The sequence below is a fragment of the Dendrobates tinctorius genome, unplaced genomic scaffold, assembly GCF_039654945.1.
Source record: "Dendrobates tinctorius isolate UK_male_01 unplaced genomic scaffold, ASM3965494v1 ptg000005l, whole genome shotgun sequence".
NCBI classification, from domain to species: Eukaryota; Metazoa; Chordata; class Amphibia; order Anura; family Dendrobatidae; genus Dendrobates; species Dendrobates tinctorius.
In genome coordinates this window covers 23824342-23842500 of record NW_027361673.1, presented here as the reverse complement: position 1 = coordinate 23842500, position 18159 = coordinate 23824342, and the positions used below count along the sequence as shown (strand labels likewise).

The 18159-nt window shown below is 44.5% G+C and overlaps 1 protein-coding gene across 1 annotated transcript in view; it reads right to left on the bottom strand.

The window, feature by feature from the left end:
• Positions 1–18159, bottom strand: part of STT3B (STT3 oligosaccharyltransferase complex catalytic subunit B) — a 136343-nt gene that overhangs the window by 62125 nt on the left and 56059 nt on the right. The window contains exons 2-3 of the mRNA XM_073568658.1: positions 17189–17297; positions 9959–10246 (exon numbers count right to left, since the gene is read on the bottom strand). Of these exons, the coding sequence (XP_073424759.1) occupies positions 9959–10246; positions 17189–17297 (397 nt within the window). The remainder of the gene's footprint in view (positions 1–9958; positions 10247–17188; positions 17298–18159) is intronic.

Genomic DNA, 18159 nt, shown 5'->3' with positions numbered 1-18159 from the left:
AATGGATTTACATCTGTCATTGATGCACTTATATTCTGACACTTTTATATCTGGGTCCTGATGAGGGGCAATCTCTTGTGTATGTATACTTGGTTGTATGTTTTGGGTCATTGTCTTGCTGGAAGACCCAACCACAACCCATTTTTTTGCAATGATCTTTTTAAAGGGAATCTGTCACCAGCACACATTATTTAATCCAGTTCTCTGATGGCAGAGAATAACACAGCTGCTGTTCAATGTTTTCTGTCTAGCAACGTGACACAATTTGCATCTTTAGTGCCAAGTTTTACACAATTCATGGAACGTGTGGAAGTTCTCGCCTTCTGTGATTTTTTTTATGTGCTGCTCTTTCTTTGTTTCCTGCTCTATTATTAAAGTGACAGCTTAGTGACTCACATGAAAATCCTCAGATGACAACACATGAAAACTAAAATAAAACTGCAGAAATAATAACCCGCGCTTTCCTTTTTTAAAGAAAATGTGGTGGGAAACAGTCTTATAAAGTGTTCTGTTTTAGTAGTATTGGACGTTGTGCTTGTGTTTTTGTGTGTTCTATGCTTCTTTGTATACTGCCATGACAGGGCTCCCATATAAGTGAATGGGAACCATGTCTACTATTGTATGACGACAATTTTTTTTTTCTTATTTGCCTCTAGACGACAATATTTCCAAATATAGGGCTCTGCTGTGGAAGAGACTTTAAATACTTTTTAATTGTACTTAAGGGGTTTGGAAGCAATCACTGGCCTCTGTGGTCTCAGGACACACGCGCAGGTATCACTGCTGATCATGGCCTTGCGCCAGGTATAGCAGAATACACTGTCTACAGCAGTCATTTATCTCTACACAAAGGGGGCATCAAAAGTAAGTTAACAGTACAAAATACAGAACGTGAAAGACCTGTCCCTAAGCTTAAAAGTGAACAAGGTTTGTATTTATTTATTCCTGCTCCTCCGCTGAGTAATCAGTTTGTTTTTTTTTGTTTGTTTTTATATTTTTTCAAATTCACCATATAGTTCTAGAAATATAGGCCTTGACGGTGTTGCTCAAAGGATAATTATTCAGAGCAAGCCGAAGACCCTCCAGAGAATTTGGAGCAATGTTGCCTTGGAAAGAGCACGAAATTAGCTGCAAATAAAAAGAGCAAAAACTGACCCCTTTTGACCGGTGACAAGTCCTTTTACAAACCTGTTTTATAGTCCAAAGGTAAATTCATAACTCCTCTGTTAGTAATGGAAGCGATGAATGTTTGTTGACATGACAGACGTGGCCCGGACAGATTTCTTGCACTATAACAGCTAATGATTCCTATTTAGGGGATGTTCATACAGTTTGTTGCCGACCTACTCCAAATTCTGCATAATTTGTTGTGATTTTTTGCTGTGCATTTTTGAACAGATCTATATTAAAACCTTAGTTAAAAATCTAAGTGTGAACATTCCCTAAACAGTACTATTAACATGCCAGATAGTGATGAGCGAGCGTGCTCCGATAATGCGTTATTCGAGCACGCTCGTGTCCTTATTGAGTATTTTCAGCATTCTCGAATACTGTGCTCGAGTCCACGCTGCCGCATGTCTCGTCGCTGCTCGACAGCCGCCACACATGCAGGGATTGCCCAACAAACGCAAACTCCCTGCACGTGACCAGAGAACGTGGCCATCTCCTATAAGGGATACGTAACAATGGATTTACAACAACTTACTCCGCCGAGAGGAAGCTTTCATTACCGAGAATAGGGATAAAATACGGGAGCATTACTACTTTTCTTCTACAATTTTGGTTTCCAACGGCTATTCCTCATCATCAGACGCAGAGACTTTATCATGCTTTATAGAAGGAGGCTGGCTATGAAAATTATAATGGCTGACATTTTAAGAGAAGCGGGGCTGACTTAGCTTTTTAAATAAGCAATCAGACGTCCTCACACAGAGGAGTATTGATGACATGCGTACAATCAAATGCCAACGCAATAAATTAAAGGGAATCTGTTAGCAGCTTTTGCTATGTTATCTGAGGACAGCATGAGGTGGGGACAGAGACCCTGATTTCAGCGATGTGTCACTGTGCGCTGCTGTTTCAATACAACAAATGTTTTATCAGCAGGAGATTACCACTGCACAGACTAGGTCTAGTGTGCCTGCTAGACAAACCACGCCAAGTCACCATACAATGTACACACTTGACTACATCCCTGGAATCAGGGTCTCGTTTCCTACATTATGCTACTTTTAGGAGATAGCTAATTCCTGGTGATGGATTCCCTTTAACTGGACTAGAAGAGGAGTTTCTGGGCCCCAGGATGAAGTGGCTATAGAATGATGGGGGCACCCGGCCTAATAAAGTTCTAACTTATATTTAAAAGAAGTGTGGACTTTTCTGGCTCGGAAACTCCTTGGATGATGCAGGGCTTTTTTGTTCGTTTTTTTAAGCCATTTACATTGCACCATATCGGAGGTACAAATAATGGATTGTATAACTAATTGTTTGGGGGAGGGAAATTAAAAAACTTAGGCTTTCGGATGACATCGCATCAGGGGTGGTAGGCAATTTAGTGACAGCACGCGCCTCAGTGCCATCACTGATCCCGGCCGTTTGAGAGGCATGCAAGTTGTACAATGCAGCTGACATCTAAAAGCAAGCAGTGGGACTCCAAAACAAGACTGAAATTGGAATGTTTGCAGCAGTTTCTGAGTAAAGCATAGTTTTAGAGAAAAAAGAAAAAAAAAAAACTTCTTCAATGCTACATGGTGCAATCGCAGAAGACATGTTGTTAAGGAGATTGAAGTAAATCAGATTTCATTCAGGTATTTTACCAATCTTCATGATGTTAACATGGCTGTGTCCCTAAGAAAACTCCTTGTTAGGCTGTGTGCACAGGTTGAGTAAATGCATGCAGAACCAAGAGAGATAGAGAAAATATGTGCCAGACCGAAAACCACTGCTGCGGATCCGCAAAAAGAACTGACATGCTGCGGAAAAAACCTGCTGCAAATCTGCGCGGATTTTTCCGCAGCATGTGCCAAGCAATTCTTAACCTACCATTCACTAACATTGGCTGTGCTGATGCAATTCCGCACGTCCAAAAATGCTGCGGATCAGCATCAGAATCCGCAATGTGTGCACATGGCCTTACAGGGCGCACCACAGAAGTTTTCTTCCCCAGACAGTAACTAGCATTTTAACTAAATTTCAAATCAGACATACACAAGGCAGCAATGACAGCATATAATACAGTGGAAATATAAAAAAAAAAAAATCCAGGGTTCGGAGCAGTGCGTGGTGTGGTATGGCGAGTGGCCATGTGGGTAATGGGCGGTATGTATCGCAGGGGTGGGTGGCCCTGTGACGGAAGCCTGGGCGTGTTTTGCTCAGCAGATCTACTGCTGAAGGTTTATTATACATTGGGAGGCTTCCAGGTGACTTGGAGAGCTGGGTGGGGTCCAGTCACCTATATACCCACCCAAGGGGGTGTCTGGAGACCCAAGATGGAGTCTGAGTTTTTGTGCACGGGCAGCAGTGCTGGCTAGGCTGAACCAGAGAGAGAGGGTCTGTGATATACCAACAGAGAGAGGACGCCTCTGAGGATAAGAGGTATCCGGGAACCTGTGGGGTCATCACGGACGTTAACGGACACTAATCCGTGTTAAAGGGAATCTGTCACCCCTTTTTTGAGATATCATATAATGATATCATTCAATTGTGTGTCCCATAAGGATTCTCTTTTGCTTCCCCCTGACCCCGCACCTTTCATGCATAAATACCTTTTTATATCTGTTCAGATGTATAAACTGCCGCTGTCCGGTCCGCTGGGCGGGGCTTATTCACCTGCTTCCCCCCTCCCTGTCTTGCTCTATGCATTTCTTCTGGTGTAAAGCAAGACAGGGAGGGGGGAAGTAGTTGAATAAGCCCCGCCCAGCGGACTGAACCGTGGCAGTTTATACATCTGAACCGATATAAAAAAAAGGTATTTATGCATGAAAGGTGCGGGGTCAGGGGGAAGCAAAAGTACCAAGAGAATCCTTATGTGACACACAATTGAATGATATTATAGGATATCTCAAAAAAGGGGTGACAGTTTCCCTTTAAGCACACCAAGACTCAGCGAGGACCGTGGGTTCTGTGGAGCCGAACGGTGCACGGGGTGCTGCATGTTACCAAGTACCTGAGATTCTGGTTTAGCCCTGAGCATCCCAACATATGCCTCAACGACCGGCCTAGTGAGTACTTCCCATCCACAGATAGTGGAAAACCTAACAATGGACATGGCCTAGGTAACAATGTGTTATATGGTAGGGGTAGGACAGATGAGATACACGAGATGCAGGACTTTCAGCATCTTGTAACAGGTCAGGTACTGCACTCATTTGCTTCTCTCGTTTGTTTTTCTCTTCCTATGACAAAACCTAAAAATGGAAAGGCTAACACGGATGCAAATCTCACTTTACCGGTGTTTAGTAGTGGAAAACACACTCCAAGGGGCTGTCCAGTGAATAGTTAGCACCTAGACACGAGATGGGCGATAAATTACTGATTAGTGGGGATCCCACCACTGAGACCCCCACTGCCTGCCACAAAGGGGAATCTTAAATCACTAATACAAAATGGAAGGGCAGTTCAGATGCTTGACTGCCATGTTATTCTTATTTATGGGTCTGTAAGAGAAGCAGAGCTCAGTGCTCATCAGACCCACAGAGAATAAATGCAGGAGTCGAGCATGTGCACTGCTGGTACATGGCATCACAGAGTTCCCCGGTCCTCCAATAACTTGTTTTCACAAGACGATCTCTTTAAAGGATGGAACATGTCCTACTAAATTGTGCATCACTTTACAAACATAAAAGCTCTATGCTGCAATCCTCGACTCGCCTACAATAGAAACCTTCTGTATTTTTATATAAAATCTATAAGAATTGTTTCTTTAATATTCTCTGAAAATCACCATCCTAGTCGGAGAGCAAACAGGCGTGCTAAAAAGGCAGCACCGATATAATAATTCGATCATGGAGGCAACAAAAAACACAGTTTCTATAATGGATCCATTTTGCCCCAAGCTCTTTCATTTCACTTTCATGTACTTCAATGACAACCAGGCAGGTAAATCACCAACGCAATAGTCATGGTAGAGGGGGGACAAGCCGTACACAGCCCTGCATAATAAACTTTACAGGGGACCGTCACTTCTATACAGCTGTTCACCGCCGTCAATATAGTGTCTGTATTCTATTTCAAGGCTACTAGGATACTCCCACATGATAGATGATAAATGTAATGCTAAGGTCCAGCGGCTTGGACCCCCATTGATCATAAGACAGGGGGCTTCAAAGTTTCCGGTGCAAATGGAGTGGTAGTGTGCAAGTTGTGACCACCACGTCTTTCCTGTAGTGAAGCTCCATAAGCTTTCAGCCATTGCACTCTGTCCCGTAGACCATGAAAATAAATGGTCGCGAATGTGTACTATTGCTCCAAGCACCCTGAAGACATTGGGATCCCTGTTCTAGGGGTGGTCTTAGTGGTCAGACCCCCAGTGATTACATAGGATGGGTTATTATCATAGCACCATGTGATGTTTAGACATGTTTGTTATACAAAATTTCCACTTGGATGTTTGGGCACGATATCCAAGTAGTATAGTTTCTCCTTGCCGAGATTGACATTGCTAAGGCCTGTTTCACACATCCGTTTTTTGGCATCCGCCATCCGTTTTTTTGCATCTGTTTTTGTGTGAAAAAACGGATCCGTTTCCGTTTTACCGCAAACGGATACAAACAGATCCGTTTTTTTGACGGATCCGCGGTAACCGCTAATAGAAGTCTATGGGACCAAAAAACGGATCCGCCAAAAAAATGGCGGATCCGTTTAACAGAAAATGACGGATTTTAAAAAACGGAAGTGTGATCCAGGCCTAAGCATGCCGAGATGAGGAGTCTTAAAGCCGCAATGCTCCTCTGGGAAATATGCAAATTGTCTCTTCAAAAGAGGAAGAGGACTAGAACTCTCGTGCCACCTATCAGAAGTAGCAATCCGAAAAGTCAATGTAGACCCTTTAACGAGCCTTGTCACATGACTTCAGATAGATGTTTGGGCACAAAATCCATTCAGTAATAGTGTAGCAACAATTGGATGAGGTTTGGCAAATTTCACAAGATGGACATTTTCTGTGGGGCAGATGAGTCCCACGACAAAATCGCTATACTCCTCTACACTGGGATTTCCAGGCCTCAGTTACCACATGGGCATCAAAAGAGGACAAATTGTACAGACACAGGCAAAGGAGCCATGGGTAAGCCAGGCGATTAGAGTATAGGCTTTTTTTTAATTTTATGACCCGACTTTTTCTGCACAGAAAACAGATGCAATATTTGCAGCAGATATCCAACAGAAAACATTTGGTTTTCACTAAAGACATTTTCTGCAGTAAATCTGCTATGCACAGTTTAAAGGGGTAAAAGATCCCGATAGAATTATTAAGGAGACTCTGTCACTCTTGAAATAAATGTACTTAAAATAATAAGCAATCCTGCCTAATAAAAGGATGACAAAGAGCAGGAAACACTGGAGAATTGACTTGTTCCTCCCAACCACCACTTACTATAATACTCGCTTATTATCTAGCGAGCTTTTCTTCCCATTTGCATTGCGGATGTGAACTTCTGATGCTTTTAATGCACCAAGTCTCTGCAAATTCAGCTTACACGTCGATCTGACATTTTTGTCTTATGGTTTGAAAGTTTTCAAGAAGGAGCAGATCTTTGGAACTTTCCAAGCCTCATTGTTCAATGGGGAAAAATATACGTGAAAGTGAGAATATTCTCATGACTGACAACGCCTGCGGATACCTCGATGAGTCTCAACTATGCCTCTCCGATCTGTCTCCAAAGGCAGAATCTGGTAATTTTACAAGGCGACCAGCTTATAATTGTAATGGCTGCAGGCAGTCCTACCCAGGTAGTAATCAAAATGCCTCCCGCACCGCAAATGAAATCGGAAATCGCTCACAGACCAAAAACAAGCCTTAAGAAGAGAGTCAGGTTCTGGATGGTTTTTCTAAAGCTAGATCTTGCACGCAGCGCTATACAATAAAGCAGGGTCTTTACAGACACTAGACAAAAGGTAGCTAGACTCTTATTCCAATACTGCGGCAACAAACGCCCCCAGGCTAGGATCTTTCCTGAAATAAACGCCACCTAAATAGAAAAAAAGAACCTTGATCAATCCTCTCTCATTCAGCTTAATAGATTTTCTCACTGCTGGGAACGCCATCAATAAGATGAGCGTATTGAATACCCATTTACATTGATTGACCCCACTATCAATAAGCTGAACAGGTGAGTATAAGTCGTCCTTTTTCTTTTCTTCCAGGTCGGGTTGGGTGCTTATATACAGCATTATAGAATGCTGTAGATAAGCCCTGAAAAGGTCATGGCCGTACCTCATATCGGTCACACCGTGGTGACAGGTTCCCTTTAACTGCCGCGATCAGCTAGTCTATTACGTGCATTAAGGCAGTAAAATCAATGGTTTTACAAGTAGTAACTGTGACCGATACAAAGAAATCAGCAGCAAAACAAATGGCACATGGCAGAAAAGCGGCCCGTACTTGCTGGATGTAAAACGGAAGAGTGAATGTAGCCTTACCTCTCCGCGTATTTAAAGGAGATGACCACTACTTTTAAACACTAAGGATAATAGAAAAAAAAATTTGAGTCCAGCACAAAAGGACTGGATTTTCCTTTTCTTTTTCAAAAGAAATTATAGTGCATACAAAAGAAAAATGTACATGGTCGACATGACCCAGTCGACGCGTTTCGACTGCACTAAGCAGTCTTACTCATGAGTTAGTAGGTGGGATAAGTTTTAAGTGACTGTTTTTTTCCTCTTAGACGATACCTGACGCGGTCATGTGAATGTGATGCTCCTGGTAAATACTTTGATATCAGAAACATTGGTCAGAGGTTATGAGTAAAACAACTGTGTACACAGGGGAGAGCTGGCTTTCAATGCTTGTGTGTATGGACCTTATAAAGCTGGTGTATCCTTGTCTTTTACAGACGGATTGCTCCTGGATCCCACAAATATAAAGCAACAATGTCAAAACGACAAGCTGTGCATATGTTCAATCTTGTCACTTGTTAACTGCTTAAGGCTTCAAAAGCCGTGAAGTGGCTGAGAAAAGGGACCAGCTCATTCTTCTGGAGGCTCCCAGAATGTAGAAAAGACAATGTCAGCAGCAAAACTGCCTCTAAAGAAGCTTCAAGAAAAACACCGCTGACCTTTTTCTGAAGAGTCTTTGCCTTGGATAACTCCGCAGGGACGTCGGCATCTAAAAGCCGTTGCGTCCACACACCCAACACATACTCAGCGAGCATAAACTGAATCCCACCACACAAGGTAAATCGTACGTGGGAGAGGGATAATCTTTGGAGCTATTTCACTTACACTTCTGACGCATTCACAATGAAAATGCAGCCAAAGCTAATGAAACTGCGGAAATGTGTTTATTAGAATATCAACAGATGCACAAAAACTTTGGGGTCATAAAGAGAGCAGGTTTAGGGTTTTGCCTCCAGAAAAAAAACACAGCAAAAATGCAACTTGTGAAAATAATCTTGGGGGGGTTGATTAGGGGATGAACAAACACCGTGCACCAATTTCCCAAAAAGTATCTAAGGGTATTCTTAAGTCATTAAATTGCCTTAGTCAACCAGCCAGCATAAAAATGAGCAAGTTTGCAATTGACTTGATTTTTCTTTCTGCTGCCATTCTCCTGCAATGAGAACATTTGTCTTTCATAGTGTAAAGCTAGTATACATTGAGCTCGGCCACTAGTGAATGCCTAGACCCTGGCCAAGATTTTGCAGTAGCCACATTCCAGGAGAGACGTTAATTCCCAATATGCCTGCCACCTCTCTTCCAGGCCACTGATATCTATAGAGCATTTGCTCACCTCCCTCCCAGCTTCTGACTAGTTGTGGTCATAAATCTTCCAATACCACCAGCCCCACAGCAGGTCTAATCAGGGATCTCACTGTACACAGCTGTGTGCTCATTAAAATGCCCTCGCTTTGTGAAAATACAGTGATCGTGTACACTCCAGAACAATCCTCTGAGACTAATTGTGTTATAGCAGAGCTTTATAGATCTACTAATACTACAGCTCTGCTCAGCAGAACAGTCACTCAAGTAGGAGTACCAGCTCTGCCAGAAACGAGGCAGTAAGGAGACTGCAGAGCTCTGAGCTGCTCAAGAGAGACAACTTGAGATGATCCCTGTAAAAGTGTTTTTTCTTTGTAAGCTTGTAGGACTCCTTGAAGCTTTTAACGTCCATGCTATGATAAAAGGCTCCAGGATGTCTTGTAACCATTAACCCATCATTTGGAGCCCTATCCTAAGCGTTAATGCAATAGTCCCTGAATCTTTATTGCACAAGCGAGTACTTAATAGAGACGATAAAAATATTAAAACCGTGCTAAGCGAGTCAATAAACATTTACAGGAGATCGGTAGTTACAGCCAACAATAAACTGCCAGCACCTTCATTAATGATCCAGGACGCGTCACCCAGAGCCTACTAAAAACGGTGAACTCTGGGTCATAAATGTAACGGTGCCTGAATAATCTGCATAAGGAAAACATGCTCAGTAACAAGCCACATATGCCACAAACATGAGGGGAAATGCCCACTAGCCATGGGCAAACCAGCAGAGGGGAAGCCGATTTCAAATGACAAGAAAGTGCTGCAAAAACAGTAAGAAATGGCTACATACAATGTCTCTGGAAACAGGCAGAATCTCTATTCGTTCCTAAAAATTGTGATGGGGCATGTTGAAAAGCCAGTGGCGTGTGAGGAAAATGCAGATGAATGTTCAGACATTTTATGCAGTTCATAAAGGTAGTTACTGTTTCGCTGCCAGAGCGTGGAGAAAAGCTACAGGGAAGAGGAAAATCCAATTACTTACCCACAAATAATATGTAAACTGCAGTGCAAAAATAGCAATGCCTTCATTGTCAAAGGATCCTGCTACCGACCGGGATATGTAGCCTGGCACTATAGCAATGAAGCAGGCAGCTAGCAGTCCTGCTCCCTGATTCCACAGTTCTCGAGTGAGCAAAAAGGTGGAAATGGATGTAAGGCCGCTGAAAACGGGTGCTAGGAACACACACACGTCCCTTATGTGTACGGTGATGTTCAGCATGTTTAGAACCCAATGGATAAGTCCGGCTGTCACCATCAACCCGGGGTACACCTGCAGAAGAAAAAAACAGTGTTAAAATAGGTGCATGGATTATTTCCTGATCGGCTACACATAGAAATGTTAGCATTTTTTTTTTTTTTTTTTTTTTTTTTTTTTTTTAGACATCCTGAATACAAGTTTAAAACCAAAAACCCACAAAACAAAATACATAAATTCAGATCAGGCAGATAACATCGGCCTTCTATGAGCCGGGGCCAGCCGTCCATGCATTACATTCATGTAATTTTACACTATCTGGGCAGATAGTCAGCGGGGAAAGCGTAGGAATAAAGACCGGATCCCCAAGTGATAGGAACGAATTGCTGTGGATTAAGAGATGGGGTGGGTTGTGTAGGGGGAAGGGAGTCCTCAAATATTTCATTAGAGTGTTTCATTTCAGCAGCTTCTTTAGATCATAAAACTGAAATCATCTAGGTCAACAAGACCCGCGAGTAGCTACAGAATTGCTCCTTACAGAGTTCTACAGGAAGCAAACAAGTAAAAATGCAACAACCTAGGTTTTATTTATAGGGAATCTGTCAGCTGCCCCGTATACAGCCACCATCCTCTACTCATCTACTCAATGGCATTTTTGTGTTTTAGCAACCTCCTTCATGAGGCTTTGCAATATTTATATACTTTTAAATTCTAGATTTACTCTTCATCCGCATTATGTAAGATGTTTCTTCCAAATCTTTTACAGGGATTTCCATTCAGAAACTGTTATTCATACACTGGAAAAGTAAAAAATTCTAGATCACTGGAGGACACAAAATGAAGGAGTCCGGTCCCCTTTTGCCTTAACTGCAGGACTGTTAGAAAAAGTATTGAAAGTTGGGGATTTGGGACATGCAGAAATAGCAGAGCATCCCTAAATGAGCATAAAACGCCATGTTCAGCAGTTACCATCTACTATATAATTGTCTAATTCTGTCTGTCACGGAAATCCTGTGGTGCTGATTGGTGGCGGCCAGCCGCCACCAATCAGCGCTTTCGAACGATGCACGCCTTGGGAGTGGGGGAGAAAGAGCGAGAGAGAGAGAAAGAGCGCGCGCGCGCGAGAGAGAGAGAGAGAGAGAGAGAGAGAGAGAGAGAGAGAGAGAAAGAGCGCGCGCGCGCGAGAGAGAGAAAGAGCGCGCGCGCGCGCGAGAGCGAGAGAGAGAGAGAGAAAGAGCGCGCGCGCGCGCGAGAGCGAGAGAGAGAGAGAGAAAGAGCGCGCGCGAGAGAGAGAGAGAGAGAGAGAAAGAGCGCGCGCGCGCGAGAGAGAGAGAAAGAGCGCGCGCGCGCGAGAGAGAGAGAGAAAGAGCGCGAGAGAGAGAGAGAGAGAAAGAGCGCGCGAGAGAGAGAGAGAGAAAGAGCGCGAGCGCGCGAGAGAGAGAGAGAAAGAGCGCGCGCGCGCGAGAGAGAGAGAGAGAAAGAGCGCGCGCGCGCGAGAGAGAGAGAGAAAGAGCGCGCGCGCGCGAGAGAGAGAGAGAAAGAGCGCGCGCGCGAGAGAGAGAGAGAAAGAGCGCGCGAGAGAGAGAGAGAGAAAGAGCGCGAGAGAGAGAGAGAGAGAAAGAGCGCGAGAGAGAGAGAGAGAGAGAAAGAGCGCGAGAGAGAGAGAGAGAGAAAGAGCGCGAGAGAGAGAGAGAGAGAAAGAGAGAGAGCGCGAGAGAGAGAGAGAAAGAGCGCGAGAGAGAGAGAGAAAGAGCGCGAGAAAGAGCGCGAGCGCGAGAGAGAGAGCGCGAGAGAGAGAGCGCGCGAGAGAGAGAGCGCGCGAGAGAGCGCGCGAGAGAGCGCGCGAGAGAGCGCGCGAGAGAGCGCGCGAGAGAGAGCGCGAGAGAGAGCGCGAGAGAGCGCGCGAGAGAGCGCGCGAGAGAGAGCGCGAGAGAGAGCGCGAGAGAGAGCGCGAGAGAGAGCGCGAGAGAGAGCGCGAGAGAGCGCGCGAGAGAGAGCGCGAGAGAGCGCGCGAGAGAGCGCGCGAGAGAGCGCGCGAGAGAGAGCGCGAGAGAGAGCGCGAGAGAGAGCGCGAGAGAGAGCGCGAGAGAGAGCGCGAGAGAGAGCGCGAGAGAGAGCGCGAGAGAGCGCGAGAGAGAGCGCGAGAGAGAGCGCGAGAGAGAGCGCGAGAGAGAGCGCGAGAGAGAGCGCGAGAGAGAGCGCGAGAGAGAGCGCGAGAGAGAGCGCGAGAGAGAGAAAAAGAGAGAAAGAGAGAGAAAAAGAGAGAAAGAGAGAGAAAGAGAGAGAAAGAGAGAGAGAGAGAAAGATTCGAGAATACCCGATGCGTTAGAATCGGGCCACCATCTAGTTCATTATAGACGGCTTCCAGCCACAGTCTTGAAACTGAGGGAATGGGTAAAATGACCATCCATTCCAGTCCACGATTAAGCCACTGCTGATCCACCTATTATTCCCTATGCAGAGGATACGGATTGGAAATCTGATTGGCATTTCTATACATTGGGCTTTATATTTATCCGATTCCCATGCTCCTCATTCCCGCATGCCATTACTATGTCATGGGCATCTTTTCACCACATCATGAAGAAATTAGACTTGTCATTTTATACAGGGAGTGGACTGTACGAAATCTGTAGAATAAAAAGTTAATGCAAACATTTTACTGCAAAAGGAGAAGGCCAAGAAGTACACACTGGAAGAGACCGCTTAACGACGCCAAAGCCAATTAGGAAAGCTGGAGAGATCTAACCTTGTATCCCATTTATAATTTACAGTCAGATTACTACATACAACATTGTACTAATCATCCGAAGTTACCATTTTAATTCCAGCAAAGCACCCGGGTTAAAATGCTAAATATTCTCCTTCCTACAAATGGAATGAGGTTTTAAACATCCCAATTAAAAACACTGCAGGACATCAGCAAAAAATACAATACAAACTTTTTTATTATGATTAACTAGATGGAGGCCCGATGCGGTAATGTCACGATGGGGGCAAGCACTGCAGCGATGACAATCTCTCCCCCCATGTGCTCACCCACCTATCCACTCTCTCTTCTTTGACCTGTCTACCGCATGTGCTATCCCACTTGTCTGCTGTGTCTCGCTTTCCTGTGCTGTCCCGTTTGAGCCGTCTCCCCCTGTGCTCTGTCTCTCTCCCCCCTGTGCCCTTTCTCTCTCCCCCATCTGCTGTCTTCTCCTCTCATGTCATCTCTTGTTTGATCTGTGTACCCCATCACTAAACAGTCAGTGCACAGCATGTCAGGAGGAATTTCTATTTAAAGGGGTTTTCCCACAAACAAAAGTTCATTTTAAAAATGGTCTGTGTTTTACCGTGTACACAACATACCACAGCTCCTGAGCAGGGGAGGAAGCCAAAGACAATACTGACATTACAGCAGGAGATCGCAGAGGATACATTTTGTGAGGTAAAATATTGTTTAAAAACAGTCAGTGAAATATTTTACCTCACAAAATGAATCCTCTGTGATCCCCTGCTGTAATGTCAGTATTGTCTTTTGCTTCCTCCCCTGCCCAGGAGATGTGGTATGCTCCGTACAAAGTCAGACACAATTTTTAAAATGAACTTTCGTTCGTAGGAAAACCCCTTTAAATGTGACCAGCTTCCTCTGCCTGTAGACACGTCGCACAACTGCTGCCGAGACCAGCTTAATGATTCACTGCGCCTGCGCGGAATAGGAGCAGTAAATCAGACCGCCGCCATCTTTGTGCAGATAGCGGTGGTCACATTAAAACTGCACATGCGCTCCTCGTGTGTCGTGCGACGGTGTTCTGCTGGTGGTACCGCACAATACGTTGGTACCACCAGCAGTTTCCACATTGAGACACCCATCACTTGGATGTCCCAATACGGCGGTCGGTGAACTTTCGCCGCTTCGAATACTGGGATCCGGACACATCTGGATGGAACAGGATGTGAAGACTTTACATGGTAATTAATTTATTTTTTGATAAATGGAATATATATATATATATATATATATATATATATATATATATATATATATATATATATACACATATACATACATATACATACATATACACACACACACATATTTTATAAAATCTGGGGGAAAAAAACAGAAGTTAATTCTGCGGAGAGTAGAAATGTGATGATCTTGTACAGATACTTCAGTTGTTATTGAGAGATTAAATCACCATCTCCGTGGCTGACCAGGGCATGTGGTAGGACACGGAAGTGTCATTTAAATTTTATTTTACAAAGGGTCACAAGTTTACACAGGATTGCATTTTCATATGTGACCGTTTTGGGGGTTTGGTGTTACCGCACACATCACCCAATAACATAGTCCACGGCCCCAATTAATCAAGATCAGCAATCTTCATGCTAGTCTTGATGAGCGGGCGTGATGGAGTGTGAGAAGAGTCTGACTAGTAGTGTGCGCATCGCCATAAGTCTTACTCCAGTCCCTGGCTGGAGTAAGATTTGTGGCATAGTAAACATCCCCCTCCTAGCTTTGCCCACTTTGCTGGAGCTTGGAGAAATGGCCTTGGCTTTTTAAACTGTTTTACGCCAGGATTTTGCTGTAAAAGCTTTGAAGAATCTAGCCCGTGTGTCCAATTTGGGGACATGTTAGATTTTAACCTGCCAGAACTTTTTTCCCTCTACAGAAAATTGGTGTCTGGAGGCAACTTGGCCCACTTCTTCTATGCATGGACTATGCGAGATGTGCTTATTGTCCGCTCTTCTAGATTTGGTGACATTTCTTTAATGTGGCACCTAATGATCCAAAGTCTTTCATAATTCAGCACATAACTGCAGTTAAGATTTTTAACATCAGGAAAACATTTATAATTTGTCATTTTCATTTAGTTCACATTTCTTGCAGTAAGTTAAATTTAATTAAAGATGTTGTCCCACAGTCAAAACATATCTGCTATCCTCAGTGTGAACGTGGCAGCAGCCACAGACTTAATATGATGGCAAACAACAGCAGCTGCATAGAAACGAGAGACACGGGAGCCCAGCTCTTGTTATCGCTAGGGGTATCACTATATCTAGAATACAAAAATTACATCTAAACCCCTGGAGAACATGTCAAAATCTCAATGACAAAATTAAAATTTTCTTCATTGCTTTCACTTCCCAAAAGAAAACAAAGAAAGAAGAACGTCTTCCTGCGCAAAAAAAAAAAAAAAAATTTTTTAGAGCAAAAGTAGAAACAAAATAATAGTTTGTTCTACTGTCACAGCTGTAAAGAAAGCGAACATTTGTTATCCTTGTTTATAAAACACCAACATAGCACAGTGCCTGATGCCGTGGTCTCTTGCCGCTCCCTGGCCCCTCCATATACCTGTGACACTAGTGCCATTTCCATCCAGTTCTCTTATTGGCTCAGCACTTTTTTGTGTCCCCAACTGGTCTCCTGGAGGGTGACCCAACTAACTAGGCCCCGGCCTTGTGGAATACCACATATTAACAACACACATCACAACTCACATGACCATGTGTCATTAATCTGCATCGCACCCCCCATTACTAGTGCGACGCAGCCAGCAATGATGCCCGCTACAACACTGGAGAGAGTAGGAAGAGGAACCAATAGAAGAATGGGGTAGGGAGCAGAGGGACATGCATTTGAATGGCCATGAAGAGGCAATAAAAGTTTATTTTTAACCCATTTCCGGTAGATTCAAATTTACCGTATATACTCGAGTATAAGACGACTCAAGTATAAGCAGAGGCACCTAATTTTGCCACGGAAAACTGGGTAACCTTATTGACTCAAGTACAAACAGGGTATGCATTGTCCCCTCATCCCTGTCCTGGTATGCATGACTCCCCTGTCCCGGTATGCGTGGCTTCCCCCCACCCGTACCTATCCTGGTATGAGTGGCTCCCCCCCGTCGCTCTCCCGGTATGCGTGGCTCCCCCCGTCGCTCTCCCGGTATGCTTGGCTCCCCCCGTCGCTCTCCCGGTATGCGTGGCTCCCCCCGTCGCTCTCCCGGTATGCGTGGCTCCCCCCGTCGCTCTCCCGGTATGCGTGGCTCCCCCCGTCGCTCTCCCGGTATGCGTGGCTCCCCCCGTCGCTCTCCCGGTATGCGTGGCTCCCCCCGTCGCTCTCCCGGTATGCGTGGCTCCCCCCGTCGCTCTCCCCCTACCATCCTGGTATGCATGCTTCATATTATAAAAAAGGGAAAACCATCCTACTCACCCTTCTCCAGCGTGCCCCCCGAAGCATCTCATTGGTTCCGGCTTCCAGCAGCTCTTCCTGTGTTGAGCAGTCAGGTGGCACCGCTCATTATGGTAATGAATATGCAGTCCACCCCTATGGGAGTGGAGAGGCGTGCATATTCATTACCTTAATGAGGGGGTCACGTGATCGCTCACCACAGGAAGAGCTGCCGGCACCAACGAGATGCTGTGAGGGAACACTGAAGGGTGAGTATGAGGTCTTCTGTAAGCCGGCGGCTGGAGCTGTCACTGTGGGCGCTATAAGAGAGATGAATATTAATTTCTCTTTAGCAGCGGCACAGGTTTTAGCCACAGCCGCCAGCTCCTGCTTCTGTCACCCGCTGTCACTCGGCTTATACATGAGTATATACGGTAATTGAAAAATCCCAAAACATTTCTTCTGGATTTAAACATACTTGCAAAAAAAAAAAAAATAATTATCTTTCAGGTTTGCGCAGCCCTACTAACAGAAATACCACACCTCCCGGGTCTGCCAAACAATGCCAAGTACAGTGCTTAGCTGTGGTTAGATTGTGGAATAACCCCTTTTTAAACAGCATAAAAGCTTTTATATATATATATCTAGCAGATGTGAAATTTTACATTAGCTGACTAGTGCTAATGTCAATCAAAATCCAGCTTTAACCTAGATTAGTGGTTTTCACAATGTAAGGGTGCAGCGGCATGAGGGTGCAGCGGCATGGTGGTGCCGAAAATTACAGGAGTCAATCAATGCTAAACATAGACCTAATAAAGCATTCTCTCAAACACAGCAAATAGAGTCAAGACACTTACCGTGCCACCCACTATTCTTCCCAGTGGATACCATGCTCTTTCATCAAACCAATTTAAAAATTCATAAAACCCGTGGGATGCTAGATGATGTGTTGATCTGTAGTTGAACCTGTAAAAAGCACAGAGGACTTAAAGCTCTACGACTGAATCAGCCCTTTATAAGCAGATGTCAAACATGTCATTTGTGATAAAGACAACAATCGATGTCATCTTATGGCATGTGCACATACAAAGCAGAGTGGCGGTATTAATTTTCATCTGTTGAATGGGAAGAATACTTTTATAACATTGAGCATGCAAAGACTTACTCAGCACGGGGCAAACACATGGCCCCGTAATTCTGTATCAGAAAACATGAGCCATTTCCCATCTATGCTGACATACACTTGTCAGAGCAGAAGTTGTAGCCACACTCATCTCCCAGTCACATGCAAGCATGGATATGCACCAGCTGCGCTCTCTACATGTATATCAAACGGCATTCGGTAGATGTCACCCCTGTACCTCCTCAGTCTAAGCACTGCCAGAATACAACTCCTACCCACTGTAGTAGTCCGCAATGTAAGACCCCTCATTTGGCACATATGCATAGAATCATAAAATTTGAAGGGCCCTCCTGGGTTTTTCCTGATCCAACCCAATGCTCAAAGCAGGATTCACTAAACCATCCCATACAGATGTCTGTCCAGCCTCTGAAGACTTCCATTGAAGGAGAACTCACCACCTCTCGTGGCAGCCTGTTCGACAGTGAGGGTGATCACTGAGTGACAAGTTTTTTCTAATATCTAATCTGTGTCTCCTACTCTGTTTCATCCCATTGCTTCTAGTCTTTCCTTGTGCAAATGAGAATATAAAGATGATCCTTCTACAATGACAGCTATTAAGTCTCCCCTCAAGTCTTCTTTTTTGCAGCAGGTGTCATACATTCCACTGAAAATAGACAATTTCTCAAATCCAAGACAGCCACATCC